At 49.8% G+C, this 19,915-nt stretch overlaps 1 protein-coding gene across 2 annotated transcripts; it reads right to left on the bottom strand.

The window, feature by feature from the left end:
* Nucleotides 1–1,118: 1,118 nt before the first annotated feature.
* Nucleotides 1,119–19,810, bottom strand: P2RY4 (pyrimidinergic receptor P2Y4). Of its 2 annotated transcripts, XM_037908083.2 has the most exons (3): nucleotides 17,431–19,810; nucleotides 10,322–10,424; nucleotides 1,119–4,403 (listed from the first exon to the last, which is right to left on the bottom strand). In XM_037908083.2, exon 3 carries the CDS (start codon nucleotides 4,385–4,387, stop codon nucleotides 3,287–3,289), a length of 1,101 nt encoding a protein of 366 aa, XP_037764011.1. In that variant the 5' UTR covers nucleotides 4,388–4,403; nucleotides 10,322–10,424; nucleotides 17,431–19,810; the 3' UTR covers nucleotides 1,119–3,286. The 2 variants fall into 2 exon arrangements, with proteins under 2 accessions (XP_037764011.1, XP_007055358.1); XM_007055296.4 differs by lacking the exon at nucleotides 10,322–10,424 and having other exon boundaries at nucleotides 1,121–4,403.
* Between the last annotated feature and the right edge of the window lie 105 nt (nucleotides 19,811–19,915).

Here is a 19,915-nt window from a genome sequence, read left to right as displayed (position 1 = left end):
GGGTAGTGCCCAGTGCTGGGCCCAGGCCGGGGCACCCTGGTGAGCTGTTTCCTGGGTGTAGATGACAGCAGTATTGAAAGCAAAGATCACCGATGAGGCCAGGCTGAGTCATGTGAACACAATCCTGTGGGGAGGACAAACAGGTTGCTTTGCAGCTCCCCCCTCAGATTTCCACAGGCAGAGATGGTCCTCCCCCTGTGCATGTCTCCCTTCCTGCCCCAGCTCTGCTCCCCACAGAAGGCAGGCTGGGCTCATGAATTCTAGAATGTGGAATACCTAATTCATTACACCCTAATGCGTTAGTATCCTCCAGCATCATCGCTGGAGCACTTCACACACTCACCTGTATGCTCCCTTGCAGATACTACCCGTATGCCCACACAATTAAACAACAGAGCTATGTAAACATTTCAAAAGTAAACACCACTAAAGGAAACATTTTGAAGAGCTTGTTAACTTTCTGTTATAGTGCCTCTAAGTACTTTATACTCCCAATTTCCTGGCTTCCCTGCCGAAATGCTAATATTAAAAGCAAACCCACATGCCCTAGTCAGCAGAGGTGCCAGGTCAGGTCATACTAGGGACTTATTGGGTTGGGGGGAAGCTTTTCACTGGCTTTAGAAATGTTTGTTGGAGTTTAACTAATATCTGGCAGAGAAAAATGGAACATAAAGTGGTGAATCTTTCCTGCCCCTTGACTCTCATCACGAAGTAGGGGAGAAACCAGAATCTAAGGGGCACCTTTCAGAGGCTGAAATGCCGGAACCTGTGTAAACAAGCCCATTCTCAGTTGTGGGAGAGGCACTGAGACATGGTGCTTGTGGGGGTGGAGGGTGCTGGGGTGTGTGAAAGCCATTTCAGGTATGAGCTGGTGGGAAAAATTAGCAAAAAGGAGGGAAAATGCCCCCTTCCTACCACAGGCCTTTCTGCTTGAGGCTCAAACCTTTTTATTTGAATACTTGAGCCCACTAAGTACAGACCTAAAGGGACTGGGGAAATTTCCCCAGCAGGAGAAATGTAGGTGCAAAACATGCTGAGCTTGGAGTCTCCATTCGGTACAATACCAACCTCACAAATCATCTAAGACCTTCTTTGGAGGCCCTGGGAAACCACCTGGGCCTTCCCCTCCGCTACCCTTCCCCTTTACAAGACCTATCAGAAGGTAGCAGGTGTGCCCTCAGTTATTTCCCCACTCTGACTGCAGTGGAAAACTCACTCTGGCCATTTCCAGGAGTCCTGAGGGGTGAAACTGACTCTGAACTCTCCTGAGGCCCTAAGGAAATGTGCCAAGCCACTGAGCCCAGGCAGACGTGTCACCTGGCATTTCTTCCTTTCTCAGCTTTCAGCAATGGACACTTCACAGCTTGGCTGAGCCAAATGGACCTTCAATGAGACATTTAAAAGATTCTCATGCATGCCAGTTCTCTCCTGTTTATTGATTTCCTGGTGGCAATAGGGAGGGAAACAGTCCTGGGCCTTAGGAAAATTGCTCAGGAAAACATTTTATTCATGGATCAGTTAGTTGCTTTCATGGGCTTCATTGCCCTGGGGGCTCTGCCCACCCTCCAGTCACCTGGAGCTAGGAGAGTGGGGAGCAAAGGTGCTGTGGTGCCTTCTCTGTTAGTTATATGGCGAGTCATGCCCTCCCGTACACAAAGGGACAGAGATGTGTAACAGCATCTACAATACACACACGGTTCCATGGCCACTGCTCAGGCTTTAACTCTGTATGCATCACTACCCTGTCACCTGCATCCTGCCAGAGCCAGCCCCAGTCTCTCTTCTGCATTGCTAGAACCAGTGCCCTGAAAGTGCTCCCTTGCCAGCCCTGGCTGCCTCGTGGCATGGTGCCTGCACTGTCAACAGCAGCTCAGCTACTTTTGCTTTTGATCCAGACTCAGTTTCCCCCAGCTTAGAGCAGCAAAAGGGAAGTAAGGCAAATGAGGTGAAGTTAGTGACGGTCAGTAATCTAAGAGATACCCTTGTGCCAGCAGGGAGTTCGCAGCTGGCATGGCAGCCACTGCTCCGAACAAATACTGACTCAGGCCATGACATAGCGTCGTCTGAGCATGGTCAGGAAAGATTCCTGACATGACAGACTCCCCCCTGCTGCTGAAACTATGGCCAGCAAAAGGTCAGGCCACTGGGCCCAGGAATCCAGGTCAGTTGTTTCTTCTCCCCTTCTCTGTCTGACCGTCGTGTTGTCCTCAATAGCATATGCTGCACCTCGACTCCTAGCTGCGGGAGCTCCCCTCTATTTCGCCTCCCGTACGCTTTGACCCAGTGTTGACCCCATTAGGTCACTTAGTTACTGTTTATAATGTGCTAAATATTCTTCTTTATAAGCATTGTCCCTATTTATTTTTCAGCAGGGGTCTCTATTGTCTCTGGGTCACTTTGAAGGAAGCTCTATATGGGTTTTCTGTGCCTGGGAAGACAGGCTCCTTTCTTCTTACCTGGACCCCCGTACATAGCTTATCATTAGACCCAGCATGCCCTATTCTAAGTCCTCAGCTCCCTAGCATTGTACCGCACACGCTAGGCTGTGATCTTCCCTTGTCAGCAGCCCAGGGCCCCAGGCTACTTGAAACAGCCTACTTGGGCTTCTCCCAAAAGAAGTCAGGAGGCCAGTTTTGTGGCCTGTGGTCAATTGCTGGCTCCTTTCCTATGGTAAAATCCTCCATCTCTTTGCTCTCAGCCTCAGGCACTGGGGCTTCTAGGTTCCTAGGCTTCTGACCAGCGAAGTGTCACCATGTCCCCTCCCTTCCCACTGCTCTGCCCCCACTTGCATCTGAAGCAGGGAATTTGCTACCTGTGAGTCTCTCGTACTCTTCATAAGACAATCCCTCTGGCCTCCCCCATTTCCTTATGGGATGTAGGGGTCTCTTCTCTCTGAACTCCCATTGGCGTTACTCCGGGTGGTCCTCCCAAGCTATGACAAGACAGGGAATATCCCTGGCTCTGAGATAGATGTTCAGTCTGTGTGAGAGGGGTAGAGCATTCTCTGAGCATGGGAGTGTAAACCTAGTTCAAAAGCATTCAGAGGTTAAACCTGGTGCCAAAATGATTGTGTCAGAAGCAGACACAGCACAGTGGGGAAATAATTCACAGAGATTAGGAGGAGATGGAGGAGACCTCCATTCTGGAGTGAGACTAATCCAGCAACTCTATAGCCTTCCCTAATGCTGGTCCCACATGCTGGCCTCGATGCATACTGGCTCCCCAGGCTCTAGCCCTTTCAATACCCCTCGCTGCTTCCATTGTCGGTCAGTTTCACCCCCTTTTCTCAGGCATCATTTATGGAGTAGCTGGCACCTCGGGAGGTAGAGAAGCCGTTCTTCTTGAGTTGTGAGACGAGGGCTAGAGTAGATGTGTTCTCGGCATTGGGCATTTTGATTGCAGCCCGACGCAGCCTTCCCCTGTATTTATCCCCAGCCAGAAAGTACAGGATGGGGTCTATGCAGCTGTTGATGCTGGCCAGAGGCCGTGTGATCTTGTAGGTGAAGTTGATGATGTTGAGGGTCCTGCAGTTGGCTTGGAAGAGCCGGGCAGTATAGTACAATGTCCGTGTGATGTGGAAGGGTAGGAAGCAGATGGCGAAGACTGTGATTACAATGATGATAATCTTGATAGAGCGTTTCTTGTAGAAGGGGATGCTCTGGTTGGAGCTGGATAGGCTGGGTTTCCAAAGCCTCTTCGCCATCAGGCTGTAGCACACGATGATCACCAGAAAGGGTATGCCAAAGAGGAGGGTCATGATTGAGGAGCTGTAGTGCACATAGTGGTCAAACTCTTCGGGCTTGGTGGTGTCGTGGCAAAGGGTGTCGTTGCCCCTGGAGCTGGTGGTGACAAAGATCAGGTTGGGTATGAGGCAGATGGTGACAATGAACCACACACCCACACAGATGAGGCGGGCATGCTTGGTCTTCACCCACCCGAGCGACTGAATGGGGTGGCAGATCCCCATGTAGCGGTGCACGCTGATGCAGGTGAGGAAGAGTATGCTACAGTACAGATTAGCATAGAAGAGGAAGCGCACAATCTTGCAGAGTCCCTCCCCAAAAGGCCAGTTGTTGCGGTCAGCATAGTAATAGACCAGGGTGGGGAGGGAAAGCACGTACAGGGTGTCTGAGAGGGCCAGATTGAACATGTAGGTGGTGGTGGCATTCCAGGGCCTCATCTTGCAGATGAACATCCACAACGCCCAGGAATTGAGCAGCAGCCCCACCACAGAGACAAACCCATAGGACACAGGCAGCAGAATGAACTTAAACTCCTCATTGAAGACGCAATTCTCCTCTCCATCGCTGGTGGTATTTGCTGTCAGCTGGAAAGTGGGTGTTGGAGTCAACAGAGCAACTGGGAATGTCCCCACCAAAGTGGCCATTGCCTGAAGCCAATCTCTGAAAAAGCAACAATAATAAAAACATCCATTAATCACTGATCTCAACCGGTGTCAGATATGAAGAATCTAGGGGGCCAGATCTTCCTCTCCCAGGCATTCCTGCTGCTTAGATGATCGTTTGTGGGGTTTTTCCAATGCCTCCCACCTTTGGGCCTTTACCCCTTTCTAAGCACCCTGAGTGACACAAAGCACGTATGAGACCCTACAAGTATACGTCAGAAGAAAAGCCTGTTTCTCCCGCCCCCCAAACTCTAGCAGCTACTCAGATAATCCCACTGTTTTCCTAACAATGAGATCTTTGTGAGCCTTAGCAGCCCCACGCTCGATGCCAGCACAGCCTCTCAAAAACAGATTCAGACTAATTAGCATGTCCTCAACGATGCTGCAAATCCCAGAGGGGTGATTTGCAAAGGAAAGAGTGCAGGGTCACTGGAGAGGAAAGAGTCTCGCCTGGAGACACATTCTGCTCTGGAGAAATCCCTGAAGAGCTGCTAAAGGGGCCTCTTGGAAGAACACTGTCCATCAGCATTGAGAGGGGCCTCAGGTCCCCCCGAATTGGAGGCAGTCCCAGTTTCAGAACACTGATCTCTGAGCCACACAGAGAAGAGTCATTACAAAGTGGAGTCCCATCCCAGTGCAGCTGTGAGCTCAGAATCCAGGTGGGATATGTCCCAGGTTGCACATCAACAGGAGGGGCCCAGGAGTTGTGTGTGTCTGGCAAATGAATCCCCAGGGAAGGGAAAGAGCCATAAAATGGCTCCACTTGCATCTCAGAATATCTACAGCCCAGAGTCCTGATTCTCCCCTGCAGGAGATGAGTAACTTGCATCCAGTAGCTTCATCCCATGCGGGAGTCGGGCCTCAGAAGGTTCTGAGCACCTCAGCAGCCCCCAGAATCTCCCTAAAGATTTTGAAATTAGCTCATTTCCCTGCCTGGCATTTTCAGAAAGGCAGCAGCCCGTCACCCAGGGCACCAGCTGCAATGAGGGACCACAGGCAGAAATCAGGAGAAGGCAACTGACAAAACTCACCAAAAGCTCCCAGTGTCACAGAAGACAAAAGTGCAGCTGACTGAAGCAAAGCAGCTGCTCCAGGCAGGCACTGGATGACGTGGACACACTTGCTTTATCACCATGCCCCAGTGCCCGTTCCACTATGAAGCCAACACTTGTGTAGCACCATTAACAAAAGGCCAAAGTCACATCAAGGGCAAGGACAAAAGGCATAAACTAGTGAATGGTGTGCTCAGTGACAGGGCTCCCTCCAAGAATAAAGGGTATCTACAGTATTTGGCCTCTCAAACCCAGAGCAGGAGTTCAGGGTAAGTGGTGCCCAGCAGGTCCCAGTGCTCTCAGGATTGCCACTCAGTCTGCACCACATCCCATCACCAACCCTGAATCTACAGACACCGGCTGGTAATCGCCCTCACACTAGATTCTCCTGCTAGCAGCAACCTGAAGAAACCGGCTCTGAAGCTCTGTTGTGAGGGGCGAGCTTCCTGCTAGAATGTGGGGATGGAGAAGGTATATACTTGGCCGTAAAGGGCACTAACTTAGATCTGCCTGTTGCACCAGTGTCTGGTTGGCTGGTCATTCCCACCACCATTTCCAGCATCAGAGGATTAAATGGATTAAAAAATGGTTACATGATAATCTCACAAAGTAGCTGTAAACAGGGAATAGTCATCCAACATGGGTGTTCCTAGCAGGGGCCCGCAGAGCTCTGTTCTTGGCCCTAATGCTATTAAATAGCTTAATCAATAATCCGGAAGAAAAGCTAAAACCACTACTGGTAAAATTTCAGACGACACAAAAATTGGTAAAAAAACGATGGGGACAGACCAGTTGTACAGGCTAACCTGGATAGCTTGGTAAGGTGCGATCATTTGCATAATATGCATTTTAATACAGCCAGTTGCACGTCATACTAGCATCAAAGAATGTAGGTCACATTAAATGATGGGACACAGTATTCTAGAATGCAGTGACACTGGCAAGGACTGAAGGGTCATGGTAGGTACCCCGTTTAACATGAGCTCCCAGTGCAATGCTGTAACAAAGAGGGCAAATATGACCATAGACATATACACAAGGGCATACAAGTAGGAGTAGGGAGCTGGTATTACCTCGGTACAGGGCAGTTGTGAGACCACTACTGCAATAGTGTGTTCAGTTCTGCTGTCCATTTTTAAAAAGGAATGTTGAAAAATGGTAATGACTGGAGGTCTGGAAAACATGCCTTACAGTGAAAGCATTAAAAAGCTCAACCTATCAAGTTAACCAAAGGAAGGTTGAGAGGTGACTTGATCACAGCCTATTACAGGGGTGAGCAAACTTTTTGGCCTGAGGGCCACATCTGGGTATGGAAATTGTATGGCGGGCCATCAATGCTCATGAAATTGGGGGTTAGTGTGTGGGAGGGGGTGAGGGCTCCGGCGGGGGGGTGCAGGCTATGGGGTGGGGCCAGAAAATGAGGCGTTCAGGGTGTGGGAGGGGGCTCTGTGCTGGTGCAGGGGGGAGGGGGAGGGCTCTGGTTGAGGGTGCAGGCTCTGGGGTGGGACTGGGGATGAGGGGTTTAGGGTGCAGGAGGGTGCTCTGGGATGGGTTCGGAGGGCGAGAGGGGGATCAGGGCTGGGGCAGGGGCTTGGGACATGGGAGGAGGTCAGGGGTGCAGGCTTGAGGCGGCGCTTGCCTCAAGCAGCTCCCAGAAGCAGCGGCATGTCCCCCCTCCAGCTCCTATGCTCTGTGCGCTGCCCCGTTTGCAGGTGCCACCGCTGCAGCTCCCATTGGCTGTGGTTCCCACTCCCGGCTGCCCCTACACCTAGGAGCCGGAGCCAGAGCCGGAGGGGAGATGTGACCCTGCTTCCCAGCTGAAGCCCCAGAGTGGGGCAAGCCTATGGCCCTGCTCCCCAGTGGGACCTCAAGGGCCGGATTAAAAGGCCTGATGGGCCGGAAGCGGCCTGTGGGCCGTAGTTTGCCCACCCTGGTCTATTAGTATCTACATGGGGGAAAGATTTCCGATAGCAGCTCTTTAATCTAGCAGAAAAAGGCATAATGCAATCCAAAGGTTGGAAGGTGAAGCTAGACACAGTCAAATTAGAAATAAGGTGCATATTTTTTACAGTGAGGTTAATTAACCACTGGAACACCATCCTTAGGGTTGTGGTCGATTCTCCATCACTTGAAGTCTTTAAATCAAGACTGGATCATTTTCTAACAGACATGCTATAGTTATGTGCTTGATACAGAGTTTATTGGGTGCTGTTCTCTGGCCTGTGTTATACTGGGGGGTCAGACGAGATGGTTTTAATAGTACTTTCTGGGCTTAAAATCCATGACTCAATGAAATTGCTACATTCTTCTCATCAAGGGCATGATGCCCAGAGAAGCTGCGTGTGGCTCACAACTGTACACATGTTCAGAAGAAGACAAGGTGATAGTGAGGATGCTGGTTTACAATGGTGCAGGGCAGATGCCGGCAGACCTCTGTTTATTGTGTTATATCAACCTCCCATCCTGTTTGTCTCTTTCATCTACCTGTTGTATCCTATCTGACATGTAGATTGTGAGCTCTCTGTGGCAAGGACTATCTTCCTCATTACTTGGCTGTACAGTGCCTAGAACAACAGGGCCCTGATCCTTGACTGTGGTTCCTGGACCTACGGTAATAATAATCCTGCAGGTGGACTGGGATGCAGGTGAGACTGAGGTGCAAAGGGAGCATACAAGGCTGCTGTGTAGGATTTCCACCTGCAGGACATCCAGCACTAGTGTCAATCATATCCCTTGATTGCAGTATTTACTTGTGTTCCAGATGGAACTGGATCTTCAAGCCCAAACTAAACACGCTCTGCAATTTCCCTCCAGCTACCAAAGGTGCAGATTGCTGCACAGGTTTATTACAGAGCTAAATTATATTAGTCAGTATCCTTGGAGAGCAAACGCCTTGAGTTCAGAGGGCAGGCAGGCCCTATCAAATATTAACAAATAGAGCTCAGCCAGTTCCACTGTAAACAGATGAGAAAAATGGGAAAGTAGGAAAGTCTAGCAACCTTCACCAAAGCTGCTGTTACCAGATGCAGGACACTTCTGCAAGCTGTGACGTGGCTTTCCTGTGAGGAATGCTGCAGGATTGTAGCATTGCCTTTGGTTATAATGACTTCCTTGAGAAACAACCACGGGAAATCCAGACACTACAGGAAATGTTGCTGGGGATTTAGGAGCTGGCCCTTGTCCCTCTGAGTCAGTGCTAAATCAACGCCCCACTGTGATGCCAGGTGACTGTGCTGTGGGAGGCATGATATTCCAGAGGAGATGAAATGCTGAACCTCCTGACCACATGTGATACTTTTCACAAGAATGTCAGGTTCTCAGCCCCCTAAGCTGACTAGTTTATGTAATCTTATGCCTCCCTAAAATTCCTCTGCAGTTTCTATTGGATCCAGGATTCTTTTTTCTCTGCTCTCCTAGAGCGCCGTAGAATATTGACGTTAATCGGCAATCAATGTGATGAGCATGATATGAATGCCCAGTGATCGATCAGATATCTGCAGGTTCATAAATCAGTAGTGCTCTATTGAAGTCAACAGAAATATGCCAGTTTACACCAGTTGAGAATCTGGCCATAGAAACAGCTGCCATGTCCCACTCCAGGGCTCTGTCCATCAATTCCTTTTTGAATATGCACAAGGTAGAGGCTTCCTGTGAGTGTTTACTGGCTAGAAGATCCCTCTGGGTCAGGTGAAGTTTGATTTATTTTGAAGTGGTGCCCACTTCAACCAGGCATTTGGTCTGGCCAGTGTGTCCCTGAGAAGCATTAAACACTTTCTCTCCTAACTGAAGGAGAATGTAGATCTGACTTGCTGCCCAGACAGAAGCTGCTCTATTGAACAGTCCTATACAGAAAGAAAGGAAGAATAAAATGGGGTGAATGGAACAGTAGGGACAAGCCTGTGTCCACTCAGCTGCTAAGGAGTGGTTGGAGTTTTCTTTCTAGTAGTCCCCAAGGGGAAACCATGGGATTCTCCCAGGTAGTCTCTGGACTCACACATGCAGCCAGACATATGTTGAAGCCTATCTTCGGTCTAGGACTGGATATTGGAGATGTCACCATCATACGCTTCCTCATCTGATCACACCTCATCTAGGCAGAGATCAGAGCCATTCCACAATGGTAATGAACAACCAAAGTTGGTCCACTGCTGAAGACTGCTGAACTCCCTAGGTTTTCAACTCGCCCTAGGAGAAAAGCCACGCTAACACAAGGCCAAAGCACCAATGAGTTAGTACAGTACAATCACATGTCGTCCACTACCATCGGCACCCAACCCATCCAATCCCTCCACCCGCCACTGACCAAGAAGACACCAGGGTTGAGAGATGAACGACAGCAGTTGAGGTACACAGGCAGAAAGTTCAAACCCCAGAGATGCAAAAAACATTCTGAATCCCTCAGCCAGCAGCACAAACAACACTTCCAGGACTAGGCCACTGCTGTAACAGAGTTAAAATGAGCCTTCTACTCATCAACAATAAATGCAGCAGAATCAGGGCCATCAGAGCTATTCCATACAGTGAACCAGCTAATCAACCCCGACTGCGTAGCCCAGACTCCAGAGCCAAGCATCGACCATAGTGAAGAGCTGTCAGCACACTTCACTGATAAGATCAGCCAAATACCTATGGAGCTAACTGAGACAGAAAATTCCTCCCCGATATGATTTGTATTACCTGCCCCATGGCCCATGACTGAGTCTGGCTCAATCACACAAGTCAAAGCTCAAAAAGCCCTGAAACATATTAGAGCCACAACCTGTGAAACAGATCCGTGCCGCTTTTGCTGGTACAAGCCAAAGAATAACAAGTCTGCCTGCTCCTAATGGAAATAGTCAGTGCCCCCTCAGAGATGCACACCTACCAAACTCCTTGGAAAATGCAGTAGTTCACCCAGTCATCAACTATAGCCAACACTTGACCCTGAAGATCTCTCCAGCTACCATCCTGTCTTCAACCTTCCATACCTGGGCAAAGTAATGGAGAAAATAGTTCCAACATATGACATCAGCCAACCCATTGGATATCTCAGAATCAGGGTTCAGCTCGAGGCACAGCCCAAGCTTAGTAACACTAGTAGTAACTAGTAACACTAAAAGACAATCGTCTCATGGCCATGGACATAGGTCAGATCTCCATACTCACTGTGCTGGACCTCTCTGAAGCCTTGGATACAGTGGACCACAAGGCACTACTAACACACCTATGTGACATAACTGGAGTAGTCAGTTCAGCATTACAGTAACTCCAATCATTCCTCGCCGGCAGACCCAGAGTGGTGATGGGTAGTGGCTCCTCCTCTCCAAAGGCCTCACTTGGTGGGACCTGTTGGATCCACACTATCCCTGCTTCTCTTCACTGCTTACATGAGACCACTGGGAGAGAGAGACAGACCTCATGGGTTCAGCTGCCAACAGTATGCCAAAGACACAACTGTTTATCTCATCCTCAATTGATGCAACCACTGCCACTACTAAAGTGTCAGAATGCCTACAAGAAATAAGCTCTTGGATGACGAGCAGCTGATTCAAGCTAAACCTGAGCAAAACCAAAAGGATGCTAGTTGGAAACAGGAAACACTTTGAAGAGCTGGCCAAGATGTTGTCTCCACCTTTCATTGAAGGCATGCAGCCCCCATTGGTCAGAGTGGTACAAAACCTCAGGGTCTTGTTTGATTCCTTGCTAAGCTTGGATAAACAGGCAGTATCAGTTTCCAAAAATGCCTTATTTCACCTTCAGATGGTTAGGAAACTTAGGCCATTCCCCCCGGACAAGGACCTGTCCATATTAATTGATGCATTTGTCACCTCCAGACTGGGTTACAGTAGATCATTGTATCTGAAACTGAATGTCAAGATGATGCACAGGCTCCAACTGATACAGAATGTGGATGCCCACTTTCTCCATGGCATAGGCTGCCATGAGCACATCAGGCCTGTGCTCAAGTCCCTCCACCTGCTCCAAGACCAGTTTAAGGTCTTGGTCCTAATTTTCAAAGAAATTAATGGATCGGCTACATCGGGAACCGAATTTTGAACAGTGAATCATCATGAAAGCTGGTCGCCTCTGGGACAATAAAAATCTCAAAGCCCTGGGCGAAGCTCATGAGGGCTGGGGACAATGCATGGAACGGTCTTCCAGAAGTGATCAAGCAAATCCAGAGCCTGATGTCTTGAGGAACCACTGCAAGGTCTTCCTCTTTGAGAAAGCCTTTCCACTCTACGTGGCGCTCTCAATATGAACACCCCCATCTATTCTCAAACCCTTACCCACTACTATCACCCCCCAAAAAACAACCCCACACTCTATCCTAAAGAGTTTTGATTCTGAAAAGGGAGGAATGTGAGAGACTTTTTGAAGTCCACTAAGGACTTTGCTATTGTTGTTCATAGAATCATAGAATATCAGGGTTGGAAGGGACCTTAGGAGGTCATCTAGTCCAACCCCCTGCTCAAAGCAGGACCACTCCCCAACTAAATCATCCCAGCCAGGGCTTTTTCAAGCCTGACCTTAAAAACCTCTAAGGAAGAATTTTATTGTTGATTGTATGTGGATGCCACTATAAAAATAGTGATAAATAGTAGATAAATAGGAACTACTCACTATTCCTTTAGCCCTGGAGGCTGCAGAGAGCCTGAGATGGGAGAAGCCACTGTCAGATTCTGAACTGACACATCTTTCTGTGCCAGGGTCTCTCCTTAGTGGACATAACCTGGCAGTAAAGTGTCATGACAGCTGGGAGATAGGGAACATTCCACAGCTCCTTATCTCAGAAGATGGAATGATTAACCAATGGAAACCCTGTAAACTCTGCAATTCACCATGGGGACAGCAACATTATCTCACTGGTGACAGTGCCTTAAGGTGTTTAGGATTCCACAGAGTGAGGAAGTGGATGTGTCCCCTTTACAAAACTGCACAGGAAACTCCCCAACTCTGCACAATGAGCCCAGTTTCAGGACTGAAGGAATGAGTCACTGAGAATACCAGGCATGAAATTGCACTGGGTGGTTTGTGGAATCTCCCATATAGAGTAGAATAACACAAAGCTCCCCTGGGATGATAGAGTTCAGCAAACCTAAGTTCAGGGCAGAGTGTATTTGGTGATGGGACCTCAGCTGTGGAACACATCTTCCATGAGTGGCTCAGACTGAGCCTGTTCAGATCTCTGGGCAAAAACCATCTCTTCACTGAGGTCTCCCCTAGGAATGGCATCTCTCTAAGAGAAGAACATTTCCAGCAATGGGGAGAGGCAAAGAGCTGCATCATGCAAATGTTAGTTGTTTGACATTTGAATGCTGTGGTGACGGGCCTTATGAATACCGGAGATAGATGCCATCTGCTGAAGGGGATGGAGCAGGGCCAGAGCTGAGAGGAAGGTAGGGAAGACATATTTGGAATCCCTCTGCTCTGGAGCAAGTTCCTCCTTCCAAAAGTGTTACCAGTAATGGCAGAACAAGGCTCCCAAAAGCTCATCTTCTCCTCATGGGGCAGAAGGGTGTGAGACAGTGACACCCAATAGGACACATGCCTGCTGCCAGCTCACAGAGATGGATCCCGGCTTCTCTCCGTGCCCTGCCCAGATCATCATCAAGGGACACTCCCCTGCCTCCCCACCCTCACCTCCCTGCTGATGTCCTTCCCTCAGCCCTGCCCCTCCCAGCAATCACTCCTATCAGGTTTGTGCTATCCTGGGCCCAGAGCTCTATATTTTCTCTCACTGTTGACACTGGCTGTGAAACTGACTGGGGAAGTGAGAAGATGCACCCTCCAGATGGGATGCAGGAAAACATTCTCAGGCCAGAGGCAGCTTGGAGCAGCTCAGAACAAGAACAGGATTCTGCACCCAGCCGAGGGGACCCTCAGTAGCCATTGTCCAGGATCCCTCCCAGTCCCAACTGGTCAGTCTAAAGTGCTCCCAATTTCAGGTGTCCTTGATAGGGCACTGAGGATTCATAGGTTATAAAGCCAGAATGGACTATTATGATCATCTAGTCTGCCTTCCTGCATAACACAGGCTATAGAACTGCCCTGAATTAATTCCTGTTTGAACTAGAACAAATCTTTTAGAAAAACATCCTATCTTGATTTATAAATGTCCACTGATGGAAAATCCACCACAACCCTGGGTAAATAGTTCCAATACTCAATTACCTTCACTGTTAACAAACTGCATTCTATTTCTAATCTGAATTTCTCTCGCTTCAACTTCCAGCCCTTGGATCTTGTTGCACCTTTGTCTGCTAGATTGAAGAGCCCTCTATTATCAAACTCCTGTCCCCATGTATGCAGAGATATTGGAGCCAAGTCAGTCCCAGGATATTAGAGAAACAAGGTCCGTGAGGTAATGTCTTTTACTGGACTAACTTCTGTTGGTGAGAGAGACAAGTTATTGAGCTTACATAGAACTCTTTTTGAGGGCTCCTGAAGAAGACCTCTGTGTCAGCTCAAAAACTTGTCTCTCTTACCAACAGAAGTTGGCTTAATAAAAGATATTATCTTTCCCCGTGTAGGTACTTATAGACTGCTCAAGTCACCCCTGAACCTTCTGTTTGTTGAGCTAAACAGCTTGAGCACTGGGAGTCTGTTATAATCATTCCCATGGCTGAACCTTCTCCAATTTATTAACATCCTTCTTGAACTGAGCACACCAGAACTGAACTCAGTATTCCAGCAGTGGTGCCACACACAGAGGTGATAATAACACCCCTACTTCTACTTGAGGTTTCTCTTTATGCATTCAGTGATCACATTAGCTCTATTGACCATGGTGTCACACTTGGAGCTTATGTTCAGTTGATTATCCACCAGGACCGCAAGTCCTTTTCAGAGTCACTGCTACCCAAGATAGCATCTCCCATCCTGTAAGTATGACCTGCATGCTTTTTTCCTAGATGTAGGACTTTACATGTATAAAACCATATTGTTTGCTTGCATCCTGTTTATCAAGTGATCCAAATGACCTGCCCTGTTCATTATGTTTTCAGTCAGTTCATTGACAAAAATAGTAAATAGCATAGGGCCAAGAACTGATCCTTGCAGGACCCACTAGAAACACACCCATGCACTCATGATTCCCCATTTACAATTACATTTTAAGACCTGTCAGTTAACCAGTTTTTAATGTGTTTAATGTGTGCCTTGTTGATTTTGTGCAATACCATCTCAAACGCCTTACTGAAGTGTGTCTGTTACCTCACCGCTATTACGTTTATCAATCAAACTTGTAACCTCATCCGAAAAAAAAAAATCAAGCACCAGGGGGGTGAGGGGGGAAGGGTTCAGGTCCCATACACTGCACAGAATGTGATCCCCAGAAACTTCTTCACTGTGGCTTACTGCATCTGAATGTGTCAGTGCTCCTGGCCCTGACACATGAGGAATGCCTACACTGGAGCTGGAGGTGTAATTTCCAGCTCAGGGAGACATACCCACGCTAGCTTTGATCAAGATAGCACCCTAAAAATAGCAATGTAGCTATGGCTACATAGTCAGCAGGATGATAGCCAATGGAAGGTGCAGCATTGCCAGGTTCTGGAAGGAGATGGGCCCCATCTGTCTAGGAGAAGGGCAGAGCCTATAGAGGGGGAGGGGATGTAAGGAGTAGAACAGTGATGACCACCCAAAAAGATGTATGATCAGTGTCAGACAATGCAGCATGGACTCCCTCTCATAAGCAGCCCCTTTGTTCCCACCTATGGTTCTAGCCCACATGCAATGTGGGCAGCACTGAGATGCTGTTAGTGAAGCACCAGCCCCTGCAACGGCCATGCATGCAAATCTACAGTGACCAAGAAACAGTGAGCGCCACAGCTGGTGGGGGCACTAGGGGATCTCCCACTGCCCACACCAAATGCTTCCTGCTGCCAAGTTTTAAATCAAGACTGAATGTTTTTCTTAAAGATCTGCTCTGGGAATTATTTTGGGGATGTTCTGTGACTTGCGCAATACAGGAGGTCAGACTAGATGATCAGAGTGGACTCTTTTGGCCTTGGAGTCTATGAAACTCCCTTCACCTGCTCTCACTACTGGAAAAGGATCTGAACCATGTGACTTTATTCCAGGTGCCTCCTAGTTTGTATATTTACCCAGGCAGTTTAAAAGTGTCAATAAAATGAATGAGACTGTCAGTAAAGAGCCCAGATTTTTCTTTAGCAGCTCAAAGCTCCTGTCTCCTTCCTTTCAGGAGCAAATGATATAACACTCTGTTCTATCTGTGTGACGCACCCTTTCTTGGCAGGAAATTGCAAGGGTGTGTGTCCTAAGTCATCACTCAGGGGGTTGGAGTGCAGATTGCACTGCATACAGGGATGGGCATTTGGGGGCTGCTGACAGACAGACAAGCATCTCAGTGATTTAGCAGCTGAGGCACAAACCCAGTCAGGGGTCATCCTGTGACCTGGGTAAGGAGGGGCGCACCTTCATCCTCTTCCACACTCCTCTAGGAAATTGCAAAACATGTGAGGAAGTAATGTAAAACTTCCTGTGTAAGGCCCCTTGTCTATAATCACTATGCCACAGTTCTGTCACAAGGGGAGCATGCCCCAATTTCTCTCTTTGAGCCTTCCCTTCACAGCAGCAGCAAGAACAGGCACAGTGGGGCCAGGTCCCCAAGGACCTTTCCCTGAAGCTAAAGACACAGCCCAACACCTCAACACTGCCACACACGTCACAAGCAGCCTGCTCCTCCCCACAGTGACCCAGTTTCTCAGCCAGGCCAGATGGGATGTGAGGGCGCTTCCCTTTTCTCCGTCAGCAGAACGATGCCAAGAGCCAGTGTTCCCACCCAACAGACCCTCATGCAATGGGATGCATGAGGACTGTGCCCTTCACACTCCTTTGGGGAGGCAGGAGGTAACCTGTGTAGTCTTTCAAAGCTAGTGGAGATCAGTGCAAGGAGCAAGTCAACCTTACCCCACATTGGCCATGTGGGGTGAGGAAGAAGGTGAGGAGGTGGCCATGTTGAGTTGAGGAGTGGGAGGCCATGTTAGAAGAGGCAAAGAAAGCAGCCATGTTGTGGTGAGAAGGAAGAGGTGGTGATGGAGGGAGTGAGGAGGGAGCCACCAGGGACATGAGCTGGGGCTCTGCCTGGTGACACCACACGTTGCTTTCGGTGAGTCAGTCAGCTCTTTCTATTTAACACCCACAAAACCCAGACTCCAGCCCTAGAGAAGCTTGGGGCCAGCTCCCCTTCAGGGGCAGTAATAGTATCAGTGTGGCTTGCCTGCTGAGGTTAGGCCAAACCCTGCATGCCTGGACGTGGGGCCAATAGGGCTGGGAGGGGATAGCTCAAGACCCCATGCTGGGGAGGGTTCGATTACCAGTGCTTGGACTGTGGTGGTGCCAGAGGCCCCCATCAGGGATCAGGGCCTCGCTGTGTTAGGTGCTGTGTACACAGATAACCTCAAAGAGCTTACAGTCTGTGTCTGAGCACTTGTTGTGTGGGCCTTGGAGTGAAATTTGTTCCCCCTCAGAGTAGTTGTCTCCCAGGTCCTGGCCCCTGCCCCTTTGATTTCCACAGGTGATTTTGTTTTGCTGGTTGCTGGTTCTGGAGTGAACCCCACTCTCCAGGGCAGGACCCTCCCCCACTTGGGTTTATTTGCCTTTCTGAGCCTCTGGCATTCATAGGGGTTAGTTTTGTGGCAGGGAGACAATTCATCCCACACCCCAAATGCCACAGATTGGCATAGGGCTCCAGTACAGTTAGAGGATCTGGGTTTTCTCTCTCCTCCTCCTTCGTGCAGGTTAGGGTGACCAGACAGCAAGTGTCAAAAATCGGGATGCGGGTGGGAGGTAATAGGAGCCTATATAAGAAAAGACCAAAATATCGGGACTGTCCCTATAAAATCGGGACATCTGGTCACCCTAGTGTAGGTTCTTGCGGTACCTCTCTGTGGCCCTTTGGGTCAGCCTGGCCATGTTGCCACAGCTCCCTGCAGGAACTCCACAGTCTCCCCACATGCCCAGCCTCACCTGCTCTCTTTGGTTTCAGAGTCAGTTCCTCAGGTGATGTGTGTCCCTGTGTGGGATGGGCTCCAGCTTGATCCCATCCCTGGCCAGCCGGTGCTGCCGTTTCTCCCGGTCACCTTACAGCTCTTGCTTTCCCTGGGCACTTGCAGAGTTTCAGGCTTGCTCTCTGAGCATCGTGCCAAGGAGAGGGAGGGCCTGGAGTGGGGAGAGGCGGGGTCAGAAGCCAGAGGCTGTCAGTGCCAACTCCCTCCTTCCATTCAGCTCACCAGCTCAATGTGCACTTCTGAGAACACCCCGTCTTCAAGCCTGCCCATCCGAGGGGCACAGTCCCAGCCAGAATCCCTGATCTGCAGCCTCATCGCTCCCTGCTTATTCATTCCCTTTGCCCTTCCTCTGCCCCATTTCAGACACTCTCTTCGCTGCCTCGTGGATTGCCCAAAAAACTTTCCAGTCCTTTATAGATTCACCACACTGACACTCCCACTGACTAGACTAGAGGGGGGATATAGGAGCTGGGAAGCTGCAGTGGGAATGGGTGCCCTGACTCAGCTGCCTGCCTGAAAAGAAATTGCACTGCAATGGAGGGCAGTGAGAAACTTGCCTGGGGGTGGGGGCGGCGTGGAAGTCACTGGCATTCTGATCGCCCATCACAGTTAGGTAACCACCACCACCACCCCTCCTGTCAGCTTCCCTATCTCCCTTTGCCAGCACTGCCTTCTCCCAGCCCCAGAAGGGGACCCGCTGGATTCCTGCTGCGGTGAGACAGGGCCAAAGGCTCCTGGTTCAGGAGAAGACTCAGAACCCCTTGCTTTGCTGCTCTTTGTTGCGATGTCCTTTGAAGATTGGTTTTACTAATGATGCTCTGCATTGACCCGCTCTCTTGATACCTGCTGTCCAAAGGTACAGCCTGCATTTGTGCTGAGCCCTAGCATTCCCTTGTCTAGCATTTGGGCCCCAATCCTCCATGCCCTCTCTGCAGTCTCCTGTCCCCTGCCCCTCCCTGCTGTCTTGCTTGTGGTATCTGGCCTGGCCATCCCATCACCAAAAACCTGGTCATCAAAAAACAAATAGTGCATCATTTTAGAAAACTGAACTGAATTATAAGAGATTCCCATTTGTGGGACTAAGGTGCCAGTTGCTTTTCAGCCTCTGCCCCATGCCACATTCCAACCCAGTGCTGTACCATACTCCTTGCCTGTGTCACACCCGTTACTCAGCACCACTGCCAGCCCTGTGCTGAGTCCTACCCTACACCACTCCATTTGGCCAGATACCTTGGAGCCATGCTGCCAGTAAGGACAGCCTGGAGTGTTGTTTGTCTCTAGCATTAGCTAGAGTTGCCCATCTGCAGAAGAACTGAGAGGCAGGTGAGAAATGGGCAGATGCAAGGTGTGGGTAACACCGCTGACTTGGAGCAGCAGGTGACACATGTTGGTGCCCCCTACAGGCTGCAGCCTTCCAGGGTACTGGGCACCTCACAATGCCACCAGCTTCTGTCCCTGAGCCAGTGAAGGTTGGACAGAAGTGGAGCTGACAGGCAGGCCATGTCAGTCTCCCTCCTGTGGCACATTCCGCACAGGAGATATTTCCCCAGCCTGTGAGCACCAGGGCTTGATACAGGGGGCAGTGGGGAATTTGATGCAGCGTGCATCACTGGAACCATGTCACTAGGTTCCACAAGGACCAGGAAAGTGCAGGAGCTGGGCAGGGCACAAAGGGCAAAGCCAGCATTTCCCCACCATTTTTTGTACCGGCTGTGTCAGTATATCGGAGCTGTAAAGCTGCCATAAGTGCCCTCTGAGCAACCCCTGCTGTACAGAGCACTCAGAGTCAGTAGAGCCGGTGCTAACTCAGCCCCAAGCACCCCCAGTAGTCCATGTGGCAGAGCAGCAGGGGTTGTGGCTGCCGCATTCCCACCCTCTGGTATTCACAGCTGGCAGAAAAGCCCACAAGCCATTGACAGCTAGGTACAAGTTAGGGCAGCCCCTCAGGAACTGTTCTAACCTGGGCTGGCGGCTGCCTCAGCTCCCTGCACCTTACAGGGTTTTATCCTTCTCCGTGGTCCCTGTGCTAAGCACAGCTCCAGTGCTGCTGAACTGGGCTCAGCAGCCCTGAGTGCCCTCCCACTTATCCCCACCCCCACAGCAGAACTGGAGCCCAACCTCTCCCAGGGTTATTCCTGGGACAAAGGCTAGTGCTGCCACCTACGGGCCAGTCTGAGGAGAGTGCCTTCAAGTGGATATCTGGGGCAGGTGTAGCCAGCAACACTGCCAGCCACCCTGCATGTTTCAGCCATGATGTCCCACGCTGGAGTCGGACAGGCTGATGCACAAACACGCCCACATCCGGCTGGCGTGGCATTGAGTAGGGGCTTGACTAGATGCTCAAAGGAAACCCAAATATTTGCTCAATGTCCACCCTGAACCTCAGTGTTAAACGATACACAGAAGCTTGTGTGTCCTAGGCCCATCGCTATGCATGGGCAGGG

The sequence above is a fragment of the Chelonia mydas genome, chromosome 9 (genome assembly GCF_015237465.2).
Source record: "Chelonia mydas isolate rCheMyd1 chromosome 9, rCheMyd1.pri.v2, whole genome shotgun sequence".
Classification (NCBI taxonomy): Eukaryota; Metazoa; Chordata; order Testudines; family Cheloniidae; genus Chelonia; species Chelonia mydas.
Note: the sequence above shows the minus strand (reverse complement) of the source record. Positions and strands in the feature narration are given on the sequence as shown.

Excerpts from the sequence above, each read along its gene's own strand:
- P2RY4 (XM_037908083.2), bottom strand. The coding sequence starts at position 4,387 with ATGGCCACTTTGGTGGGGACATTCCCAGTTGCTCTGTTGACTCCAACA.